This window comes from Paramisgurnus dabryanus, chromosome 3 (assembly GCF_030506205.2).
Source record: "Paramisgurnus dabryanus chromosome 3, PD_genome_1.1, whole genome shotgun sequence".
Lineage (NCBI taxonomy): Eukaryota > Metazoa > Chordata > Actinopteri > Cypriniformes > Cobitidae > Paramisgurnus > Paramisgurnus dabryanus.
Window position 1 is genome coordinate 4,799,240 of NC_133339.1, and position 27,242 is coordinate 4,826,481.

General features: G+C 35.6%; 1 protein-coding gene across 1 annotated transcript; it reads left to right on the forward strand.

The window, feature by feature from the left end:
* The first annotated feature begins 742 nt into the window (after positions 1–742).
* Positions 743–27,242, forward strand: LOC135734166 (tetratricopeptide repeat protein 39A). The gene is made up of 19 exons (XM_065253080.2): positions 743–956; positions 7,871–8,078; positions 12,408–12,512; positions 14,844–14,975; positions 17,896–17,954; positions 18,172–18,239; positions 18,920–18,984; positions 19,078–19,177; positions 19,274–19,339; positions 19,441–19,549; positions 20,072–20,139; positions 21,646–21,705; positions 22,956–23,117; positions 23,682–23,773; positions 25,868–25,988; positions 26,136–26,247; positions 26,391–26,505; positions 26,594–26,710; positions 26,823–27,242. The coding sequence occupies exons 2-19, from the start codon at positions 8,044–8,046 to the stop codon at positions 26,932–26,934; spliced, it is 1,698 nt and encodes a 565-aa protein (XP_065109152.1). The 5' UTR covers positions 743–956; positions 7,871–8,043; the 3' UTR covers positions 26,935–27,242.

Genomic DNA, 27,242 nt, shown 5'->3' on the forward strand with positions numbered 1-27,242 from the left:
TATTTTACTACGTGTACTGGGGGTCCCTGCTCCTCGTCTATATCCATTAAAGTGTCCTTAGCCTGATGACCTCTAACCTACACATACAATTAAAAATAGGCATACATTTACCGCCCTCTACTGGAAGTAAAGTGAGTATGTCACAAATCTAGCAGCGAAAAAATGGTGTCCCGTCGGGGAATCGAACCCCTGTTTTCAGTTCAGAGAAACTCACGGAGACTCAGCAGCTGTGACATAATTTCACAGAAGGTAACAGCCTGTTTCTTTTTTATTTTTCCATTGATCTTTGTTCAGTAGGTGTATTAAACTATCACTTGATTTCATATATTGATTTTTTTTCTTGTGTTTATCTTGAGATATACCATGTACAGGATTTTTTTTTACATTTTTTTCAATCAATCAAATTCTTTGCATTTAACATGTTCATAGTGTTTTGGTAGAATGATTATTTCATTATTTGACTGTTTTTTTGGACCAACACATCAGTAAGTAGTGTCCTTCAGAAACAAGTTTAATACTAGAAAACAAAATTAAAGTGATGATTCATAATCCATTAAATATGTGAATAAGTGAACGTGTCAAAAAGTATAAATAACATCTTCATTATCACCTTAACTGGGATTCGAACCGACATTTCAGTGCGGAAAACCTGATACACGCCTTCAATTTTTTCTCACTTCTGATTGGCTAGCCATAGTTATGCACGTGACGTCACCTTCGGTGAAAGTGACTGCGGTTTATGTCCACTGAGGGGTAAAAGACAAAGCGGCAGAATTTGTGTACAATGTGAATCAGCGAAAACACGGGGACAACGCGTCTAAATTGGAAAAAGCTGTTGTGCGATAGACTGTACTAACAAATTTAACAAGAATTCGGAGCTAACGTTTTACAGACTGCCAAGAAACACCGAAAGGAGAAGTAAATGGATCGTCCATGCCAACATCCACTGACCACAGGTGGGTTTAAAAGTGGCTAGGGTCACTATAAAGTGCAACTAGATTTAATTTTTGCTGATAATTGTCGGTTATACTGACATTTTCTCAGCCACCGCTTGAACAGCCAGCCATTTTGTTGAATGTTTTGCCACTCAAAGGCACAATTGAAAAATTGTAAATCAGTAGCAGTAGGCCAGTAGCCATATGTCAGCCAAACAATATTTTGGGATATAAAAATCCTATAAAAAATACATGAAATACATATAAATGAATGCTCTTATTCTGTATAACTGCAACGTTTTGTCAGTGAGCCTTCATTAAAAACCATCCATTATGATGAGCCTTGTGTTCTACAAAGGTGGGATGGTTTAATAGTGTTAAGAAAGACTCTGGCCATATGCCAATGTCCACAGACTACTTGTTGTTTGGCAAGTTGTTAGGGTCACTGTTAAGGCCAACTAAATTCAATTTAATCTGATAATAGTCAGTTTTACTGCCGTTTTCGCAGCAGCTGCTATGAAAACAAGCCATTTTGTTGAATGTTTTGCCTTTTAACAGGGAATCGAACCCCGGTCTTCCGCGTGACAGGCACAGATAATCCACTTTACAAATGAGGAAGTTGCATACTAGTATATACCATTAGTAAGGCGACAACTAGTAGTTTTCAAGATTAAAGAAATAACTTGTTTGAATGCTATGATTGGATTTTATATTAACCTATTGCAGTATTACACTATATTAAAAAAAAATGAGTTTAACATTTGTGCACATTTACTTTTTTAGTTACCGCCCTTAACTGGGGGTAAACTGAGTATGTCACAAAACTAGAAGTGTAAAAAAGTATCCCCATCTAGGAATCGAACCCCGTTCCCGCGTGACAGGCGGAGATACTGTCCACTATACTACTGAGAAAGTTGCATACTAGTATTTACCATTAGTAAGGCAACAACTAGTAGTTTTCAAGATTAAAAGAAAGAACTTGTTTGAATGCTATGATTGGATTTTATATTGACATATTGCAGTACTCCACCACTATATATATATGGTGGAATACATATATATATATATATGTGGTGGAATATATATATATATAAAAAAAGGGTATAACATTTGTGCACATTAACTTTTTTAGTTACCGCCCTTAACTGTGGGTAAAGTGTGTGTCACAAAACTAGTAGTGTAAAAAAGTCTCCCCGTCGGGGAATAGACAAGCGGAGATACTGTCCTCTATACTAACGAGGAAGTGGCATACTAGTATTTACCACTAGTAAGGCGACTACTAGTAGTTTTCAAGATTAAAAGAGAGAACTTGTTTGGATTTTATAATAACCTATTGCAGTATTCTACTATATTAAAAAAAAATGAGTATAATATTTGTGCAGATTTACTTTTTTACTTACCGCCCTTAACTGGGGGTCAAATGTGTGTCACAAAACTAGTAGTGTAAAAAAGTCTCCCCGTCGGGGAATCGAACCCCGGTCTTCCGCGTGACAGGCGGAGATACTGTCCACTATACTAACGAGGAAGTGGCATACTAGTATATACCACTAGTAAGCTGACTACTAGTAGTTTTCAGGATAAAAAGACAGAACTTGTTTGAATGCTATGATTGGATTTAATATTAACCTATTGCCGTATTCTACTTAGGGCTGGGCCGATCCACTTTTTCTATTACCGATACGATTTCAATCCCTGTATTCTGAGTATCGACCGATACCGATCCCGATCCAATACTTTTTCTTGATCCATTTAGAATTGTGTGTGTATAAACACATAGATATATATATACGCACACATATACACACAAAACATGTTGCACAAAATCAGGAGAATATCATGTCAAGTGAATTTTTTTTAAATGAGATACAAGTTAAAAGAATGTAAGTGTTCTTAAATATTTATTAATTGTTTTTGAGTGGACATACGACTGAGCAAATAAATAGTTCAAGTACATTTTAACTTAATTGCGCAAACTGTCACAACATGTAAGACTTTTTAATCAGATGTTTAAAATACGGCTTGTGTGTGTGTGTATGACATATTTAATTCACGCTTCTCCAGTGTATTAACTCTGCGAGCACCAAACCATTCAGTTTTTGTGACCTTAAATATCTTCATATATGCATTTGTTTTTCGCATAAGGCTGTTGAATATATTAGGAAGATTTTGAATATAGTGTATAATAACATTTATGGTGCTTTTATAATAGTTTGACTTTTCTGTAGCATGACAGTAACAACCACAAGTAACGCACAGTATCGGATTTGGATCGGCCCCGTTTTTCCGATACCCGATCCAGCAAAAACGGTCCGGATCGACCCGATATCCGATCCAAAGTATTGGATCGGCCCACCCCTAATTCTACTATATAGAAAAATAAGTACAACATTTGTGCACATTTACTTTTTTATTTACCGCCCTTAACTGGTGGTAAAGTTTTTGTCACAAAACTAGTAGTGTAAAAAAGTCTCCCCGTCGGGGAATCGAACCCCGGTCTTCCGCGTGACAGGCGGGTATCTGGCCACTATACTAACGAGGAAGTGGCATACTAGTATTTACCACTAGTAAGGTGACTACTAGTAGTTTTCAAGATTAAAAGAGAGAACTTGTTTGGATTTTATAATAACCTATTGCAGTATTCTACTATATAAAAAAAAATGAGTATAATATTTGTGCAGATTTACTTTTTTACTTACTGCCCTTAACTGGGGGTCAAATGTGTGTCACAAAACTAGTAGTGTAAAAAAGTCTCCCCGTCGGGGAATCGAACCCCGGTCTTCCGCGTGACAGGCGGAGATACTGTCCACTATACTAACGAGGAAGTGGCATACTAGTATATACCACTAGTAAGCTGACTACTAGTAGTTTTCAGGATAAAAAGACAGAACTTGTTTGAATGCTATGATTGGATTTAATATTAACCTATTGCCGCATTCTACTATATAGAAAAATAAGTACAACATTTGTGCACATTTACTTTTTTAGTTACCGCCCTTAACTGGTGGTAAAGTTTTTGTCACAAAACTAGTAGTGTAAAAAAGTCTCCCCGTCGGGGAATCGAACCCCGGTCTTCCGCGTGACAGGCGGAGATACTGTCCACTATACTAACGAGGAAGTGGCATACTAGTATTTACCACTAGTAAGGTGACTACTAGTAGTTTTCAAGATTTAAAGAGAGAACTTGTTTGGATTTTATAATAACCTATTGCAGTATTCTACTATATAAAAAAAAAATGAGTATAATATTTGTGCAGATTTACTTTTTTACTTACTGCCCTTAACTGGGGGTCAAATGTGTGTCACAAAACTAGTAGTGTAAAAAAGTCTCCCCGTCGGGGAATCGAACCCCGGTCTTCCGCGTGACAGGCGGAGATACTGTCCACTATACTAACGAGGAAGTGGCATACTAGTATATACCACTAGTAAGCTGACTACTAGTAGTTTTCAGGATAAAAAGACAGAACTTGTTTGAATGCTATGATTGGATTTAATATTAACCTATTGCCGCATTCTACTATATAGAAAAATAAGTACAACATTTGTGCACATTTACTTTTTTAGTTACCGCCCTTAACTGGTGGTAAAGTTTTTGTCACAAAACTAGTAGTGTAAAAAAGTCTCCCCGTCGGGGAATCGAACCCCGGTCTTCCGCGTGACAGGCGGAGATACTGTCCACTATACTAACGAGGAAGTGGCATACTAGTATTTACCACTAGTAAGGTGACTACTAGTAGTTTTCAAGATTAAAAGAGAGAACTTGTTTGGATTTTATAATAACCTATTGCAGTATTCTACTATATAAAAAAAAAATGAGTATAATATTTGTGCAGATTTACTTTTTTACTTACTGCCCTTAACTGGGGGTCAAATGTGTGTCACAAAACTAGTAGTGTAAAAAAGTCTCCCCGTCGGGGAATCGAACCCCGGTCTTCCGCGTGACAGGCGGAGATACTGTCCACTATACTAACGAGGAAGTGGCATACTAGTATATACCACTAGTAAGCTGACTACTAGTAGTTTTCAGGATAAAAAGACATAACTTGTTTGAATGCTATGATTGGATTTAATATTAACCTATTGCCGTATTCTACTATATAGAAAAATAAGTACAACATTTGTGCACATTTACTTTTTTAGTTACCGCCCTTAACTGGTGGTAAAGTTTTTGTCACAAAACTAGTAGTGTAAAAAAGTCTCCCCGTCGGGGAATCGAACCCCGGTCTTCCGCGTGACAGGCGGAGATATGGTCCACTATACTAACGAGGAAGTGGCATACTAGTATTTACCACTAGTAAGGCGACTACTAGTAGTTTTCAAGATTAAAAGAGAGAACTTGTTTGAATTTTATAATAACCTATTGCAGTATTCTACTATATTAAAAAAAAATGAGTATAATATTTGTGCAGATTTACTTTTTTACTTACTGCCCTTAACTGGGGGTCAAATGTGTGTCACAAAACTAGTAGTGTAAAAAAGTCTCCCCGTCGGGGAATCGAACCCCGGTCTTCCACGTGACAAGCGGAGATACTGTCCCTATACTAACGAGGAAGTGGCATACTATTATTTACCACTAGTAAGCTGACTACTAGTAGTTTTCAGGATAAAAAGACAGAACTTGTTTGAATGCTATGATTGGATTTAATATTAACCTATTGCCGTATTCTACTATATAGAAAAATAAGTACAACATTTGTGCACATTTACTTTTTTAGTTACCGCCCTTAACTGGTGGTAAAGTTTTTGTCACAAAACTAGTAGTGTAAAAAAGTCTCCCCGTCAGGAAATCGAACACCGGTCTTCCGCGTGACAGGCGGAGATATTGTCCACTATACTAATGAGGAAGTGGCATACTAGTATTTACCACTAGTAAGGCGACTACTAGTAGTTTTCAAGATTAAAAGAGAGAACTTGTTTGGATTTTATAATAACCTATTGCAGTATTCTACTATATTAAAAAAAAATGAGTATAATATTTGTGCAGATTTACTTTTTTACTTACCGCCCTTAACTGGGGGACAAATGTGTGTCACAAAACTAGTAGTGTAAAAAAGTCTCCCCGTCGGGGAATCGAACCCCGGTCTTCCACGCGGAAGGTAAGTAAGGCAACATCTAGTAGTTTTCAAGATTAAAAGAAAGAACTTGTTTGAATGCTATGATTGGATTTTATATTATATATATATATATATATATATATATATATATATATATATATATATGTGGTGGAATATATATATATATATATATATAAAAGGGTATAACATTTGTGCACATTTACTTTTTTAGTTACCACCCTTAACTGTGGGTAAAGTGTGTGTCACAAAACTAGTAGTGTAAAAAAGTCTCCCCGTCGGGGAATAGACAAGCGGAGATACCCTCCACTATACTAACGAGGAAGTGGCATACTAGTATTTACCACTAGTAAGGCGACTACTAGTAGTTTTCAAGATTAAAAGAGAGAACTTGTTTGGATTTTATAATAACCTATTGCAGTATTCTACTATATAAAAAAATGGGTATAATATTTGTGCAGATTTACTTTTTTACTTATCGCCCTTAACTGGGGGTCAAATGTGTGTCACAAAACTAGTAGTGTAAAAAAGTCTCCCCGTCGGGGAATCGAACCCCGGTCTTCCACGCGGAAGGTAAGTAAGGCAACATCTAGTAGTTTTCAAGATTAAAAGAAAGAACTTGTTTGAATGCTATGATTGGATTTTATATTGACATATTGCAGTACTCCACCACTATATATATATGGTGGAATACATATATATATATATATATATATATATATATATATATATATATATATATATGTGGTGGAATATATATATATATATATATATATATATATATATATATATATATATATATATATATATATATATATATATATATATATATATATAAGGGTATAACATTTGTGCACATTTACTTTTTAATTACCACCCTTAACTGTGGGTAAAGTGTGTGTCACAAAACTAGTAGTGTAAAAAAGTCTCCCCGTCGGGGAATAGACAAGCGGAGATACCCTCCACTATACTAACGAGGAAGTGGCATACTAGTATTTACCACTAGTAAGGCGACTACTAGTAGTTTTCAAGATTAAAAGAGAGAACTTGTTTGGATTTTATAATAACCTATTGCAGTATTCTACTATATAAAAAAATGGGTATAATATTTGTGCAGATTTACTTTTTTACTTATCGCCCTTAACTGGGGGTCAAGTGTGTGTCACAAAACTAGTAGTGTAAAAAAGTCTCCCCGTCGGGGAATCGAACCCCGGTCTTCCGCGTGACAGGCGGAGATACTGTCCACTATACTAACGAGGAAGTGCTGTACTTACATGTACCACTAGTAAGGTCATTACTAGTAGTTTTCAGGACTTGCTATTATTGGATTTTATATCAACATTTTGCAGTATTAATAGGTATAACATTTATGCACATTTACTGTCCACTATACTAATGATGTTGCATAATAATATTTTCAGTACGGTTTACTCTTAGCCCCTGTACTTTGCTACTTTTTTTGTCTTCTGATTTTTCTGTGTTTTCTCTTGTTTTTGTTAATGAAAAGCTGCTTTGGAATATTCAATTGTGTAAATAGCGATATACATAAAATAAAATTTAATACAATTGTAAACTATATTTTGTTCGTTTGAATTACACTTTTTATATCTAAATGCAATTTATTATATTTCATACCAACGCAATTTATTTTAATTATTAAAGATTTGTGTCGTTGCTAATGATAATTTTCTATACAGAACTGTATAGATGGTAGACTTGCACTAACTCACCCCACCACTGGATGGCGCTGCTAACCTCACTCCCTGTGCACTGCAGTCATTACAGCCGCTGTGAGGAGAGAGGAGGAGTCAGTAACTCTGCCTTCACACTTTCTAAACCCCCTCTCTGATCTTTATTCCCTGTCAGAGAGAATAAACACACTCCAGATCAATGCAGCATCTTTAAACAGGTTAAAGTGAATTTACACGGAGATCACAGGAGATCTGAAGAAGATCAAGTACCTCACAGGAGTTCAGCACTTTAAACAGGTGTTTGTGTGGCCACGGGGCCCAGAAGAGGTTAACAGACACATTTAAGCCATGTCCAGTGGGAAAGATGCACCTGTTACAGAAAAGTAAGTGAGAACAGTATTGACATATAAATGTATGTTTATATCAGTACGCAAGAAATAACCGTGTTGCCTTTCATATGCCGAGTTAAACTAAAAGCCGTCTTTGTGGTTGTTTGAGTCAGTAAAAGGCTGATTCAGTATTACTGTTAGTACTGTACGCAGTTGTGACAGGTTTTTTTCACTCCATGTCAAACGTTTACATCTCTTCCTTCCTTGTTTTGCAATGAAGTCTCAGCTCTTGTTCTCAGTAACAATGCAATTGTGATGTTTTAGTATTTTTAGTTGTGCAACGTTAACCTATAAAAATGTTAAATGCGCTTAATTCAATTGCGTTTATTTAGTATGGTGACGTTCATATGAGTGTGTGTGTATATTTGTATCTGTGTGTACACCGAGCAAACATCAAACACATTGACTTAGTGACACAGTGTGTGATCTATAGTTTCTGTAACAGTGCCATTTCAGTTTGGGACAGAAGCACAGTGTTACACTTTAAATTTGCTCGTGAAGTCACTAACATTGCGTCTCTTACAGTGTGCACGTGCGTTTTTAAGAGGTGCGTGTTTATCAGCTCAAAATCTCTCAGGTGCCAGTGAGAGACCTGTGGCTGGTTGCATAAACATAGCTGTGTCTTAAAGGGATAGTTCACCCAAAAATGAAAATCCTGTCATAATTTTCTCATCCTCGTGTTGTTCTAAATTTGTATGAATTTCTTTTTTCTGATGACCACAAAAGAAGATATTTTAATAAATAATGGTAAGCACACAGCTGCTTGGATCCATTGACTTCAATAGTAGGAAAAACAAATACGATGGGTACTGTCAACTGTGCGCTTACCATCATTTATCAAAATATCTTCTTCATCATTTATCACAATACTTCCATAATATTTTTTTCCTCCTATGGAAGTCAATGGTTAAAGTCAGCTGTATGCTTACCATCATTTATCAAACTATCTTTTTTTGTGTGTTCATCAGAAAAAGAAATTCTTACAGGTTTAGAACAACATGAGGATGAACATTTTTGGGTGAACTGTCTCTTTAAGAACTAGTTTGAGTAACTAGCAACTACTAAGGGCTAATCTGTGGGGCTAATCGATAAGTCAATAAAGGGTTAGTGTTATAAATCAATAAGTTTGATGTCAATTTTATTTTATTTTTAAAGCACCATTTAAAACAACAGCTGTTGACCAATACGCATATCTGAGCTAAAAGACTAGTTTAAGCAGCTAGTCAATGCAACGACCACTGGAGCTCTTTGCGTGGTGTTTTCATGCATATATATCTTTAATATTAAAGCAGACTCGAGCAGTTGACATTAATTAGTCCTGCTAAATATATCTTCAGAAAAACTCTGCATCAGGTTGCATTTATAATTTATAAAGGGCGCTGTTCACAGCTCTAAGTCGTGTCTTAGTATTTAATAGTAAATGTCATTTTTAAAGTGATCATGGTTGTGTGTGTGTGTGTGTGTACTGTATGTGTCTCTTTAGCTCTAGTGTGATCCTAGAAATGATAACAAAACTGCCATAGACTTCCTTAACAAATTAAGGAACACATTTTTACAAGATGTAATATAAGTCTCAAGTGTATCTAGAATGTGTCTGTGAAGTTTCTGCTCAAAATACCCCACAGATCATTTATTACAGCATGTCCAAAATGCCTTTAACTCTTTACCTGCCAGTGTTTTTTAAAAAGTTGCCAGCCAGCGCCAGCATTTTTTATGATTTTCAGAAAAGTTAGATGCCTTCCGGAAAATGTTCTTCTTTAAAATATAAACATAAAATATATATCAAATAAAAACAGACCATTTCCTTTAAAAAAAACATTTCATCCTATTTTCATTAGTTCTCCTTTTATAACCTCTCAAATATGGATTGCTTTTGTAGTGTAAACGCACATGTGGTTGAATGTGTTCGAACAGCCACACGCGATCGCCTTCTCTCCACCCATTTATCTAATCTAAGGTACTAAACACAACGTTTTACGTCTTTTCTGACTTCTGGCATGAACACATTCTGAACAGCACTATTTTTAGCCTTTCATTGATAAAACTAAAGCGGCTGATCTCTGCAGTTTCATTTTGTAAGCGTGTGAAAGTTGCGCGATCCTATTTCATCAATTGCGCTGAAAATTCAGAGAAAGCTCTAACATATGCATGTACAACTTAAAACACTGTGCAGCATGTTTTCTTACAACAAAAGTAGTGGACTCTGACATAATATTAGTTTGCGTCAATATAAACTTGTCATTACTCCCGCTCGCGTTCAAATGACAGCTGAGAGACTTGCCCACATTCTCACAGACCACCCCCCTTCAAAGTATTCAGGAAAGAAGCGGTCGAAAGTGGACAACAGAGACGTATTTAAATACCAGGTGTAAACGTAATGTGTCTCTCTCGTCCACCTTGTGATCTGATCGATGAAAACACATCTTTATACCAAGTGTAAACAGTCCCTAAGTTTCTTCAAAAATACAAAATTTTAAGCAAAAAGCTTGCATTTTTGTAAAGAACTTTTTGGATCAGTGGATGCTTCAGTGTTTTATAAGTTGGGTAAGAGTGCCACTTAGTGGATAATAGCGGACATATGGATTGCCATAAAAACTCGTCATTGACAGGGAAGCATTTTCTCTTAAATGACAAGATAACTCGTCAATGACTTGGAAAGGCTAGATGTCTCGCCCGCACTGCTGGCCAATTGAGTGGAACGTCCGCATTTGGCGGTCATCTTAACACAGGGCGCTCGCTCACTCGTAGCATTGCGTTTAATGGAGCACGTACTTTTAAATGACCATTACTTGCTCAATTTTCTACCGATTTTCAAACGGTTTGGTTTGTTATAAACGTCAGAGATGTAAATATGACACTGCATACTTAATGAATATTTTTTATGAATCATGTTAAAGCATCCAGAATTATAGCCACGTCAATAACGTTTGTAAGAAACCAAACCGTTTGAAAAACGTTAGAAAATTTAGCAAGTTATGGTCTTTTAAAAGTGTCTGCACCATTAAACACAATGCTAGGAGTGAGCGAGCTGTCTGAGGTAAGATGGCCGCCAGGTGATGACGTTACAGACTCCTCCGTAAGACATCTAGCCTTTATTATACATATCTATGCGTTTGACCCCCGAAGCCTGGTTCGTTTAACTAGTGTGATCGCTCTGTACCACGCCCGGGCACGGTTTGGTTAATCGCGCCCCGGCCGGGTTGCAGAGGTGGGCTGGAGCATGGCTCACTTGCGCGCAGAAGGCTATGGTGTGAGCGCCATTCGCGCCTGAGCGCGATTCAAAAGGAGAGACGTCAATTGCGCGACCACTCACCTTCATCTGCCTGCGTAAAAACCTTTTGATGCACGCACACGTGACAGATAAACTAAGCAATATGATGGCATGTGAGTAATCGTGCAACAAACGACAAAAAAACCGACTTAACATTGCGAAGGTTTCCAATGTTAAGAGAGCGCTTTACTTCCCCCTTATCTGATAAAATTTTAAAAATCTTTTGGTGTGTACCCGGCTTTACCAAAAAAGACAGTTTGTGCTTTCAGGTAAAATAGATCTGATTCCTGCGAAAAAAGTCTGAGATAATTGTATCTCCCTATCGAGATATGGCAGATAACATACAACTTGCTGAAGGTGGAAATGCTAATTCAGGACTGTCAGTCAGTGGCTGTGAGCAGGGCATTATCAGTGTGATGTCACATTAACAAGAGAATCAAAACAGCATGTCTAATGATACTGCTTTGGTTAAATGGTGATTAAAAAAAGAGTTTGTGGATGTTTTTTCCATTGTAGGGTGGTTGTATTGACACACTGCCATCACACATTTATGTCCAAACATGTAAAAGTGGATTTTGCATAATAGGTGCCCTTTAAAAATAAAGTTGTTTCACGATTCCATAGAAGAACCATTTTTGGCTGAATAGTTCTTTGAGGAACCAAATATGGATGTGGCATCGCTTGAAGAACTTTTTAATGCCTTTTTTTAAGAGTATATAATTTTAAGCATGAATCTAAGGCCTGGTTTAACAGAAAAGGCTTAGCTAAAACCAGGACTAGGGCTAAGGTAAATTAAAACGTTTAAGCGTCTTTTATAAACATGACTTAGAAAAAGACGTTACTGGTGTGTATCTTGAGACAAATCAATGGCTTGGCATATTTTAAGTTATTTTCAGTTTAGACCACTCAAACATTTGTTTAAGTCTAGGACTAGCCTTAAGCCTTGTCTGTGAAACCAGGGGTAAATGTTTTGTCTTCGTAACTAATTTTAAATCATTAAGGAAAAGCCTAAAGCCGTATTTTTAACCAATAACCCTGTGTGTGTTTGACAGCTCCAGACAAACATCCCTCACGGCTTCTCTTGATGAATGCATGGAGGCTCTGGACCTGTTTCTCAACAACCACTTTAATGAGAGTTTGGACAAACTGAGACCACGGTATGAGCTGCCATTTCTCATGCAGGCTACTTTATAGCTTTTCTCTCTTTTCCATTTATTCAGAGGGTTTGGACAGAGTATCTGTGTGGGTTTCGAGAGCAGGTGAGGTGTTTAGTAAGGGTGTGCTAGGACCTTCCAAGCCCACGTTGCGATTGGGCCTTATCACATTTTACATGATTTTTTTGTCCTGTTGCTGTAAGTGCCTTGTGAAATAGTTTTTCTAATTGTAAATGCCATGATAAATGCCTTTATTCCTCTGGCATGTTTCGTGGTGCAGAATGACATCACACACGCTCCCTTTTCCAGGATGTAAGATGTTTACTTAAAGCTCACACCCTCATGACTGACAATAGCTCCACACAGATGATACACATTCATTAATGTTCACCGCAGACAAATACTGACCTTACACTGAAACACAAATCTGATTTTTTTAAGCGGCTCTAATGTTATATTTGATATATTGCCCTTCTGGCTTTAAAATCTTTATAAATAATGCTGTTGGTTTAGTGTGCCACTTTCAAATTTTGCTCAGTGTTGTAGTACTTGAGACCGGTGTTGGTCTTTAGGATAAAGTGCAAAAAAGTATGACACTTGGTTTTTTTCAAACATCTGATATAGTTAAGCAATGTCAAAGGAGAGCTGTATGAGCACGATTGCAAACGTGACAATTTTACGACTTTATACAAACATATACAATAAGCAGGATGTCAATATTACATTTTAAATACAATCCTTATAAAATTAACCATGGTTTTACTACGGTTAAACAAAAAAACTTTGGTTACTACAGTTAAACAATGGTTAACACAAAATAACCATGGTTGTGCTACAAAAACCATGGTTTCTGGAAAAAAAAACATGGTTTTACTTTTGCCAATAGTAATCAATACGCCAAAAAAACCTTCCCGTATGGCAAAAATACATTTCTTTGGCCAGAAATATGATTTAAATATATGCTAAATACAGTTTGTAGAAAGTAAAGCTTAATTAAATATATATTTTGAATTTGAAAATATATTTAGTTTTAACCCTTCATATTTTAACATATATCTAAAAATGTATTTTAAAGGCAACAAATACATTTCTAATTTTACAACTTATACAGCAAAAAATATATTTTTCCTTGCCAAAATATAAACGTTTGTATAAAATGTATAAGTATATATAAAATATAAAATAAGTATATTTTTGCAGTTGAAAATATATTTAAATTTATTATTTTCAAACCTGTTATTTACAGATTTGTAAAATACAAAGTTTTTATTCCAGTGTGATGTGAATATAAATGCTTGAAAATATATTTATTTTTATTAATATATTTTTTATTTATATTTTATTGTAATTTTAAATATATTTTTGTATATTGGTGAAAAATACTTTTTTGTAAACACATTTCAAAATATATTTCAGCACATATATTTTTTGGCCTTTTTTGTATATTTAAAAAAATACATTTATGATATGGTAACACTTTACAATAAGGTTCATTAGTTAACTACATTAGTTAACATGAACTTATAATGAACTGCACTTATAGACCGTTTCAGCAGTAACAACATAAACAAGTGGCTGTCGCGGTCCGCACGTAACTTCCGGTAAGCTCCGCTAAGAATAAATAACAACAAAGTTCTTTAAAAGTAGTTTATTTATATAACAAGCAAAAAACAACACATAGATTACCTAGGAAACCAAAATATTTGTTATTTTCGAGGAGGCATTTGTTCAAGATATCAGTTTAGCAACTAGTCAGACCATTAAAAAACGAAACCGAAAGTAAAGTTCGGATCCAGACGTGTATCACGTGCGTCCGATGAAAACATTTATACAGCATTTATTAATCTTTGTCAATGTTTATTTTAACAATTCCTAATAATTTATTAAAATCTTGTTAACGTTAATTAACGCATGGTGAATTAACATGAACAAACAATTAAAAGCTTTGTTTCTATTAACTAAATTTTTTTTTTTACAACAAATATTAATAAATACTGTAACAAATGTATTGCTCATGGTTTATTCATGTTAGTTAATACATACTAATGAAATAATTTTTTTTGCCTTATGGCTTAGTTACTTAAAAAAAAAAAAAACATGGTTAATTTTCATAAGGAAACTATAACACATAATGATATTTTAATGTATTATTGACATTTTAGTGTTGGGGTAAATGCTCTTGGACATAACTCGATAACCCTTGTCTGGGTCTCGGGTTACATGTTCATTATGCCAATATCATTGTGCCAGCCATTCTGCTAAACTTGAGATTTGTTTGGTGCTGTTACCAATGCCGAAATGACACTTGTGTTTAAAATCATGTGTTTGTTTCAGGTCTAAGGACAGCATGTATCACGCTCTGATCTATGCCACAGTATTAGAAATGCAAGCCATGATGACGTTTCAACATGATGACATAGTGCAAGCTGGAAACACCATGAAGTGCGCTCAGGAGGTGTGCCAGAGGTATCCAAACGTAACAATACTAAACTTAATACAGGTATACAGTGTGCATGATCTGTAAGACTCACCTGACCTTTCAACTTTTACGCAAATGGAAATTTGCCTGTGTTTGCATGGAGATATGAACAACAGCTGATGTTAAACATTTAATCTTAAATTACGTAACGTGCATTAAGTGCAGTGTAAAGATGCATGTATAGCGTTAATGTACATCAGGCTTTCTCATCTTATGATACAGTGCTAATCCACATGAGTGTGTGTGTGTGTGTGTGGTGTTACCATAGCAAGAGTTTCAGGAAAGCTCACTTTGGTTTGTTTAAGAAACAGTGAGTCAGTATTAGATGACACTGATGGACAAACACAAATACCACGATTGAGATCCTTCACATGCATGATCTCCACCTATAACATCCTCCTCTGATGAAGAAGTGACGTTAGTTTGTAGAAAGTATGTATGCATTGGTTGTTCAGGATATATTGTAGGTCTAGAGCCTATTTCAGATATGAATGTGAAATTAATATTGCTTTGTAAATATTAAATGACTACACAAGTAATGTGAACCTAACCTTTTCACAGTTGCTTAAAGAGTTCAACCAAAAATAACATTTCTGTCAACATTTATTCACTCATGTGGTTAAAAACGGCATATGACCCTTTCTTCTGTAGAAAACAAACGAAGATATTTTGAGAAATATCTCAGTGGTTTGCTGTTCGTACACTGTTAAAAGTTGGTTCAACTTATAAAAGTAAGTTACCTGGTTGCCTTAAAATTTTGAGTGAAATTAAACTTAAAGATATTAGTTAACACAACATTTTGTTGAATTGACTTAAAATTTTAAGGCAACCAGGTAACTTACTTTAAGTTGAACCAACAAATAATTTTTTTACAATGTACAATAGAAAATAAAGTAAATATTCTTAAAAATATCTTTGTTTGTGTTACGCAGAAGAAAGAAAGTCATAAAGAAATAAGAATAAAATAATGATAGAATAATGACAAAATGATAAATTGTTGTAAATGATAAAATAATTATCCCTTTAATACACTGTAAAAAGTAAAAGTTAAGCTTTTTCACACATTTTCTTACTCAAAGTGAAAAATGTAGGTTGAAAATGTTAATGTTAATAAAACATTTTAGGTATTACCAATTTAAATAATATTTTTTACCTTAAATTGTCACTTAAAGTAGCCTTACCAATTTAAGTTATTGATCCACCTTTACTATTAATATTATATTAATAACATGTAAATAAGCAATTTCAGTGTTATGGATGTGACATTTGCAGTCAAACCTTGAAATATAAGCTGAGTCCCAATTCGAAGGCTGCAACCTTCTAAGTAGTGTTGTAGTCAAGACCACCTAAACCGAGACCAAGACAGGCTAATTTTATTAATTATTATATTAATTATTTGTGCATATATGAGAAAGAGACAATGTTATACTTAACTAACGTTAAGCTGATTTGATGATATTTGATGATAAATGTATAATATACACTCACCTAAAGGATTATTAGGAACACCTGTTCAATTTCTCATTAATGCAATTATCTAATCAACCAATCACATGGCAGTTGTTCAATGCATTTAAGGGTGTGGTCCTGGTCAAGACAATCTCCTGAACTCCAAACTGAATGTCAGAATGGGAAAGAAAGGTGATTTAAGCAATTTTGAGCGTGGCATGGTTGTTGGTGCCAGAGGGCCAGTCTGAGTATTTCACAATCTGCTCAGTTACTTGGATTTTCATGCACAACCATTTCTTGGCCTTACAAAGAATGGTGTGAAAAGGGAAAAACATCCTGTATGCGGCAGTCCTGTGGGTGAAAATGCCTTGTTGATGCTAAAGGTCAGAGGAGAATGGGCCGACTGATTCAAGCTGATAGAAGAGCAACTTTGACTGAAATAACCACTCGTTACAACCGAGGTATGCAGCAAAGCATTTGTGAAGCCACAACACGCACAACCTTGAGGCGGATGGGCTACAATTTGCACAAGCTCACCAAAATTGGACAGTTGAAGACTGAAAAAATGTTGTCTGGTCTATTGAGTCTCGATTTCTGTTGAGACATTCAGATGGTAGAGTCAGAATTTGGCGTTAACAGAATGAGAACATGGATCCATCATGCCTTGTTACCACTGATGGTGATGGTGTAATGGTATGGCGGATGTTTTCATGCCACACTTTGGGCCCCTTAGTGCCAAATGGGCATCATTTAAATGCCACAGCCTACCTGAGCATTGTTTCTGACCATGTCCATCCCTTTATGAGCACGATGTACACATCCTCTGATGGCTGCTTCCAGCAGGATAATGCACCATATCACAAAGCTCGAATCATTTCAAACTGGTTTCTTGAACATGACAATGAGTTCACTGTACTAAAATGGCCCCCACAGTCACCAGATCTCAACCCAATAGAGCATCTTTGGGATGTGGTGGAACGAGAGCTTCGTGCCCTGGATGGGCATCCCACAAATCTGCATCAACTGCAAGATGCTATCCTATCAATATGGCCCAACATTTCTAAAGAATGCTTTCAGCACCTTGTTGAATCAATGCCACGTAGAATTAAGGCAGTTCTGAAGGCGAAAAGGGGTCAAACACAGTATTAGTATGGTGTTCCTAATAATCCTTTAGGCGAGTATATATGTGCAGAGAACATGCGACAACATCAACATCATTACAACATAATCATTCTGGCATACTTTTGAAATGGGTTTTTACTAAGAAAATCCAACTTCTGTCTTAAAAGCCCCAGTTCAATATTTAAATAACTAAACCTGGCTCTTGCCATGAACCATAAAAGCTGAGATGGTTTTTACCACCTAGACGTTCTCCAGCAGGTTCATCTAGTGTAGATCAAAATAACCTCTTAAATGTAGTGTCTCCTCATTACTTGATCCCTAACTGTTCTCTTTCAGGTTCCGTAAGAAGTCTGGCACTCTGTCGAACCTGGGAGCAAACAAAGATATAGCAGAAGGTGAGATTTTTTTTAAAAGAAGGCATGTTTTTGTCATGTATGTTTTACACAAATGCAAAACTAAAAATGGCAATCAAATTGTTCAAACATGGCAGAGCAAAATGAGGATAAGCTGTTCACATTGCGTGTATCGTCTCTCATTTAATTGCTATTTTATGCTGAAGGCTTTCAGTCACAAGTTTTGAATCTTCTATGTGTTTTGTTTAATGTTTTACAGAGCAGCTTCACGCTGAGGCGTGTTACGCCGAGTGTTTGCTACACAGGGCTGCTCTTACCTTCCTACAGGTTTGAAACTCATCTCAAAAACCTCTCACATGTTCACACATACGCAAACCACCTGACATGTTTCATTTATGCATTTTGATGGATGTGTTTGGTTATGTGGTAGTTCTCAATGATGGACACGAGTAGGTTTTTTACACAATAACATACATGTTATCTTGGGTTATGACCTCCCAACACTTCTTATATTAAAGGACACCTATTATGCCCATTTCACAAGTTTTAATATAAATCTCAGGTGTGCCCAGAATGTCTCTGTGAAGTTTCAGCTCAAAATATCCCACAGATCATTAATTATAGCATGTCCAAATATCCCCCTATTTGGGTTGTAGCAAAAACACGCTGTACCTTTAAATGCAAATGAGCTCCTCACTCCCTTACCAAAAGAGACAGTAAGCGCTTGCAAACACAGTCTGAGACAATAGTATCAGTAGGTACAGTAGGTGGAAATTATGGTAATGCAGGGATGTCAGTAAGTGGCAGTGGGCGGGGCTTTATCAGTGTGACATCACATTAACACGAGAATGTCTAATAAGACTGTTTTGGTTTAATAGGAATTAAAAAATTAAAAAATACATTTTTTTTCATTGTAGGGTGGTAGTGTTCACATACTGCCCACAAACATTTATGTCCAGACTTAACTCTAGAAAATGTCAAATTTTGGTTCTCTTGTGTGTCGACAGGATGAGAACATGGTGAGTTTTATCAAAGGAGGAATCAAAGTTCGAAACAGTTACCTCATATACAAGTAAGTCAGAAACAGAAACGTCCTATATTATATTTCTATTTGAGTTGTCCTTGTATTGACCTGTATTATGTGAATGACATTATTCTCATGCAGGGAGCTGAACACTTTCTTCCAATCAGGCATGGGTTTTAAAGGACCAAACCACAAGCATTTAGAGGGGGGAGTCTCATTTGGGATTGGGGCTTTCAACTTGGTACGTTGCACTGAAATAACGCATCTATATTCTTGTAAATGAAGTGAATTGTCTGTCAGACTGTCAATCATTGTTGTTTCTCACAATGTTATATAGACGTTGTCACTGTTTCCTACGAGGATACTCAAGTTGCTGGAGTTTGCAGGGTTTTCTGGAGATAAGGTGTTGAATTGTTACTGTATAAGTCCGAAAAATGGCACAACTAAATAAAAATATTCTTCCTGCAAGGACAATTTTGTGTATTGATTTGTTGTGTGTTGCAGGAGTTTGGCATCTCTCAGCTGAACACGGGTGCCACCTCTCACAGCCTGCGCTCCATGTTGTGTGCTTTACTCCTGCTCTGTTTCTACACCTTCCTTTCCTTCATTTTAGGTAATCTCGATTTTTTACAGTGTTTTATAGTGGTGGTGGTGGTGATTTTATTTTATTAAATTTCCTGAGGTCCATATTGATCTCACATTTGACCCCTGGACCACAAAACCTGTCATATGTAGCAATAGCCAACAATACACCGTATGGGTCAAAATTATAAATGTTATATGCCAAAAATTATTAGGATATAAAAAAATTCTACTGTAAATATATCAAACATTTATTTATTATTAGTAATACATTTTGCTTAGGACTTCATCTGGACAAAATTAAAGCCGAATTTCTCAATATTTAGATTTTTAAATAGTTGTATTTAGGCCAATACCAAAACCAATACATCAATGGAAATCTCATTTTTTAGTATTTTTATAATGTAAGAATCTCAATTTAAAGATATTGACCTTTATGATTGGTTTTGTGGTCCATGATTTGTAAATGATGACAGATGTTTTCTGGGTGAAATGTTGCAATGTAAATGTTTTTAATTTCCCTAAACTTGAATGTTTCTGATTTGTTTTGTAGGTATTGGAGAAGGAGATGTGGAAGATGCAGAGAAACTGCTAAAGCCATTTCGGCAGCAATATCCAAATGTACGTCTAATTCATTTTTAATGAACATCTGGTGTCTAATTTGTAAATGCGTTCAAGTGCGATAAGTGCTAGTACAAAGTTGCGTGTTATAACAACAACAGCTTTAATGCAACAAAAGAAATGTTTAGTAATAGTAGATATGTGACAAAACCAGTCATAAGTATATTTTTTTTATATATTTATACATCATCTGAAAGCTGAATAGGGCAATATTTGGCCAAAATACAACTATTTGAAAATCTGGAATCTAAGGGAGCAAAATAATCAAAATATTGAGAAAAATCCCCTTTAAGATGTCCAAATGAAGTCCTTAAAGGAATAGTCTACTCATTTTCAATATTAAAATATGTTATTACCTTAACTAAGAACTGTTGAATCATCCCTCTATCATCTGTGTGTGTGCACGTAAGCGCTGGAGCGCGCTGCGACGCTACGATAGCATTTAGCTTAGCCCCATTCATTCAATGCTGCCATTTAGAGATAAAGTAAGAAGTGACCAAACACATCAACGTTTTTCCTATTTAAGACGAGTTGTTATACGAGCAAGTTTGGTGGTACAAAATAAAACATAGCGCTTTTCTAAGCGGATTTAAAAGAGGAACTATATTTTATGGCGTAATAGCACTTTTGGGAGTACTTCAACTCGCCTGAAAAATCCGCTCACCTTCTCACTCTCATAATGGGAGAGGGAGAGTGTTACTGCGCCGAGTCGAAGTACTCCCAAGAGTGCTATTACGCCATAAAATATAGTTCATAGAACATGAACCTTACTTAATATCCTAATAATTTTTGCCATAAAAACTATTATTTTGTAGCCTGGTATAACCAGACTCTCGTACATTCATTTCATTTGTACAGAGAGTCTGGCCACGCTCCATAGCAAAGCGTTACTTCCGTTAAGGAGGGTCCATTGTTGAAGTTTAAAACTATTGGATATGCCCAGAGTCACTCAGGATCTGCCAAAGCCAATCGCTAACATGCACCGAAACCGTCCGGAAACAACAAGTCAGAATAATCAGACAAACAAAATTTAGCAAACCTGGTTCTTGCTCCGGCTTTAACTTCTGTATATTCGGCAGTTTTGCAACAACGGACCGAATAGCTTTTCTCACGTCTTTCTCCGCTGCCATTACTGAACTACAACTCAAACTGACGCACGACCTCAACGTCATCGTTCTTAGCCACCCCCATCTGTTCGCTGATTGGTCCTGCAGATTTTTGCAGGAGAAAACGAAACTCTATAGAGAAATCCCAGACGTACTGTTGAAGCGAAATGAAAAATAAGCGGAAGCACGTAGGAGGGCGGAGCCAGGCTAATTATTTTGACCCATACAATGTATTGTCTGCTATTGCTACATATATACCCATGCTTGAATCTTGATGACTCATGTTGTACCCAAAGGCATATGTAAATATTCTCTCTAGAATGAAAAAGTCCCGCCCCTTTTAACACGTCTGCTTTTAACTAACAGTACCAGTAAAGCTCATGTTCTGATTTTTTCCTAGGGGGCGATTTTTCTCTTCTTTGCCGGACGAGCAGAGGAGATGAAGGGGAACATTGATGAGGTGAGAAACTGGAGAACGTTCACCAGAATACTGGTCTGATTTCATCTGTATTTGATACTTTCTGCCTCAGTGGGTTTAAAATCAGCAGCCTTGTTAGAAGACATTGTCATCATGACCAATCCAGCTCCTTCAAGCATTAGTTTAAACCGTAAATACGTATATTATTGTTTTAAAGGCGGGGTGCATGATCTCTGAAAGCCAATGTTGATATTTAAAGTCACCTAAACAAACACGCCCCTACCAAATATGAGTCTGGACCTTCTTTTGATAGACCCGCCCCACACATACGCAACCCAGGCAACGATGTCGGTTAGTAGACACGCCCCTTACTGCTGATTGGCTACAAGTGTGTTTTGGTACTCGGCTCGACTTTTTTTTCCAAAGTGTTTTTCAAAAATCATGCACCCTGCCTTTAAAAGAATCGAATAACACAACAACTATTTATTCTACAATGATCAATTTAAAGGGCACCTATCATGCAAAATCCACTTTTACAAGGTGTTTGGACATAAATGTGTGTTTGAAATGCGTGAACCCCTTTAACCCAAAGTGGTCTCATTAGATGTGCCATTTTGATACTCTTGTTAATGTGATGTCACACTGATAAAGTCCCGCCCACAATGACTGACTGACAGTCCTGTTTTACCAGTTTCTAAACTCTCCAAGTAGCATCCAGTAAAATTCACATAAAAAAAATTATTGTATTTGGGGGCCAGACAGGACTTGCGAGCAATATAACATTTCTTACTAGTCCAAAAGCATGACGGCCAAGTCAGCATTGGTCAGGAACCCCTCATCCTCCTTTAGTTCACACCAGCGAGCGAACGCTGGCCCAATATTGATCCTCGTCCTTCTTTTTATTCTGTCACTTTCTAGTCTCCTCCGACAAAACCTTAGGTTTCTTTTTCTTAGTTGCTGCTTTGGCCATTACAAAAACATCAGGAAAATAAATAGTTGCGCTCTCATGTCCGAATTTGAGGAAATGGAGGAAATGAGGTATGCCATAGTAGTTCTGTAGTTCTGTTTGTGCTCGGGGTACTACCCGAAACCCCAAGTTTAAAAGTACGAGTAAAAGCGATACAGACCCGGTCAGGCTATGGTAGACATGTCATTCAACCTATTTTAAGTCGATGTACCATCACAAGGGTCTTGAAAATATATTATGAAGGTTGAAAAACTACAAAGTGTCACTTTAAGCTGAGCTTCACATTAGTGTAAAAAATTTCCCATTGTTGTTTTTCTGTGTCCAGGCGGTAGTGCTGTTTGAAGACGGCTGTAAGGCCCAGCAGACCTGGAAACAGTTTCACCACATGTGCTACTGGGAGTTAATGTGGTGTTTCACCTACAAGAGACACTGGAAGATGGCTTACTTCTACGCAGACCTGCTCAGCCAGGAGAGCCGCTGGTCTAAGGTGAGATTAGTGATAGATCAACCAATGCTAATCAGACCCCACACCAGACCAATCGCATCGATCCTGGTTTTCAAAAGAAATGTTACAGTGTCATTGTTTGGTCAAAGTGTGATTTTCACAGCTGACATCTTTGTCACACAACTTTTGCCATGACCTCCACCCAGAATGTAAATAATGTGAATGTTGTGTATTCAGTGCATATGCACAGGGATGTCTGAATAAACAGCCTGGGACCTATGCTCACAACTTTGCCATTATGTCTCAAATAACGTTCGAGTTGACCAACGCTAACGTTGGCCAATCATTGTGGCATAAATTCAGACAGAGTTCCTCTTTCAGACGAATAGACCGTCATGTTGTTAAGCCTGAAGTTTTTAGGAATAATTCATTTATCACATTGATTAAAGAACAAGTGTACGTGAAAATATGGGAGGTAGCTGTGTTGTCATTGGTTTTGTGGTCTGACGGTTTCTGTTTGAACTAGTCGGGTCTGTTGTTTGATGTGATTATGTACAGTTATTGCACATAACGATTAATGTATCTTTCTCTTTCTCTCTCTCTCAGGCTATGTACATATATATGAAGGCTGCTTACCTCAGCATGCTTCCAGAAACAGAGTCTCGGCCGTTCGGTGATAATGAGGTGGATCTTTTTAGGTATATAAACATGCTTCATCTGGTTTATTGGAAGTTTGTTAACAAGATTAAAACACAGTGTTACTCAATTCCAGTCCTCATGCACCCCTCTCCCTGTTAAAAAACCCATCTGATTCAACTCATCAGATTTTTTGTGCGTCAATCAGAGAGACATTTCCAACATTACGCCTGTTTGACTTCAGTGGCGCCATCCAGACCGATTTGACGTCACAAGCTTATCGTTCTGGGCGGCGTCAAGTGAAGTGAGCAAGCTTGTTATGGAAAGGGGCCAATGAGTTGAATCAGACATTTTTTTAAATTGATTTAAAATAAAATGCTGGGTTGTTTTTAACCAATGCCGGTAAGTATTGGACAGAACACACCGCTGGGATAAAAATTACCCAATGCTTGGTTGTGGTTACCCAACCATGGGTTGTAATAACCTAGCAGTTTTGTTGAAACAACCCAGCATTGTGTAATTTTTATCCCAGTGGTGTGTTCAGTTCAGTATTTACCTAGTATCTCATATGGCAAAAAAGATTTTCAAATTATAATTTTAAATATATTTTAAAAATATAAAAAAAATGGCCAAAAAATATATGTTTACAAAAATGTATTTCCAGCAATATATTTTTAACATTTTTTATATATTTTTAAATATAATTAAAAACTATATATATTTAAAGTATTTATATTAACATGGCATGCATTGAAAGTAAACATAACAAGTTAAAGGAAACAATTTATTTTTTAATATAATTTTAAATATATTTAAAAAACATACAAAAAATGGCCAAAAAAAAATATGTGCTGAAATATATTTTGAAATATGGTTACAAAAAATGTATTTTCACCAATATATTTGTAGCAATTTTTTAATATTTTGAAATATAATTTAAAAATATATATTTTTAAAGCCTTTATATTAACATTGCACTGAAAGTAAACATAACAAGTTAAAGGAAACAATTTATTTTTTAAATATAATTTTAAATATATTTAAAAAACATACAAAAAATGGCCAAAAAATATATGTGCTGAAATATATTTTGAATTATGTTTAAAAAAATGTATTTTCACCAATATATTTGTAGCAATTTTTTAATATTTTGAAATATAATTTAAAATATATATTTTTAAAGCCTTTATATTAACATTGCACTGAAAGTAAACATAACAAGTTAAAGGAAACAATTTATTTTTTAAATATAATTTTAAATATATTTAAAAAACATACAAAAAATGGCCAAAAAATATATGTGCTGAAATATATTTTGAATTATGTTTACAAAAATGTATTTTCACCAATATATTTGTAGCAGTTTTTTAATATTTTGAAATATAATTTAAAATATATATTTTTAAAGCCTTTATATTAACATTGCACTGAAAGTAAACATAACAAGTTAAAGGAAACAATTTATTTTTAAATTTAATTTTAAATATATTTCCAAAAATATCCAAAAATGGCCAAAAAATATATGTGCTGAACTATATTTTGAAATATGTTAAAAAAATGTATTTTCACCAATATATATATATTTTTTTTATATTTTGAAATATAATATTTTTTTTTAAAGCATTTATATTAACATTGCATTGAAAGTAAACATAACAAGTTAAATGTAAAAATGTTATTTAAATTGCTCAGCTGCAAAAATATACTTATAGTTTATATTTTATACTTTTTATACTTTATACATTTTGTAAAAACTTTTATATTTAGGCAAAGAAATATCTTTTTTTTTTTTTTTGCCGTATAGGTTGTGAATTTAGAAATGTAATTTTGTTGCCCCTAAATTACATTTTGAAATATTTCTTGATATATGAAGGTTAAAACGAAATATATTGTCAAATTCAAAAATATATTTAAATAAGTTTTTCTTTCTACAAAATATATATTAAAAAAAATAAAAATGCAGTATGGGATTGGTTAAAAACAACCCAGTATTTTTTAGCCTGTAGGGAGACATAAAAATGATTTAAAACATTGGGAGAGGAGGGCACAAAGACTTAAATTGTGATAAACTGCTTTAGCTTAATGGATTGAATTTGTAAATAAAGTTGTCTCTGTCGTTCCTGTTCACTTCTTGTCTCTCTTTATCTGTCACTCAGACAGGTTCCTACATACAAACAGAAGATAGCGGGCAAGTCTCCACCAACAGAGAAGTTTGCCATTCGTAAAGCTCGACGTTATAAATCCAGCAATCCAGCCAAACTGCCTGTTCCTGTGCTTGTAAGATTATCATAAAAACATTTTTAAATATATAAAAATCTTATTCATTTGTTACTGGATCCGGTGCTACTTATTTGGGGATTGTGACCATTGTTGTGAATCACTGTCTAAAAAAATAAAAAGTTTATTTTGTTTTGTATTATATAGGAAATGATGTACATGTGGAACGGTTTCTCAATGATCATTAAACGCCCTGAGCTCACACAGGGCATGATGGAAACACTCTTGGATGCAGAGCGCACCCTAGAGACTTCTCCAGGTAATGCAACATAAACTCCATCTTCATCTAATGACAAACACCGTTAATATGAATGTGGTAACTTTATTGATCATAGAAGTGTACAACAACACAAAAATCTTAATGCACACAATGCTTATAGTTCATTCCTTCTGTTAATGTAGAAAATGAGTACACGGTGGATGACAGATGTGTAATCCTGCTTCTGAAAGGCGTGTGTCTGAAGAACCAGGGTAACATACAGGCCGCAGAGGAATGTTTTACCAAAGTTTACAGCAGGCCAGTGTTTCAAACACTTTTTTACATGATGGGATTTTTGTCTTGATGAAACAGATGGTATAAGTGATATTTCTGTGTGTCTCAACAGTGATAAGAAGATAAAGTTTGACCATTACCTGGTTCCCAATGCTCTGCTGGAGATAAGTCTGGTGTATATAGACACGGGACGAAAAGATCAAGCCATCAAGCTGCTGCAGAAAGCAAAGTGAGTACAAGCTGGCTCAAAAACCAGCAACAAAATAAAATATTATTTCACTTAGATGTTATAAATTTAAAATTGGTTGTAAACTGTTCAATGTATTCTCTTCTCTTGTCAGAAATAACTACAAGGAATATTCAATGGAGTCCCGTACCCAGTTCAGGGTCCACGCAGCCCTGACCAAACTGAAGGCTGACACAAGCGACCAGGATGAAATATCAGTATTGTGAGGCTTCGGGGTAATGAATGTCCCCGTAAGGACCAGAGCCTAAACTATTGTGCTCACTTTACAGGGAGATGTAGACCAAAGACATTTACATGCAGTGTATTGGCACTACTGCCCACAACAGGGTTTGGGTGGTTTTATAGGGAACACTAAAACTTCATTTTCCCTCATGAGGCCGATGTGCCACGTTGATGTTTATTTTAGTCAGATAGCTGTAGAAGACAAGATTTATAATACATATAGCAAAAATAAGCCAGGGCTTGGGCCCTTGTGTGTTAAAATGTAATAAAATGTAAATTTTATCAGAAATCA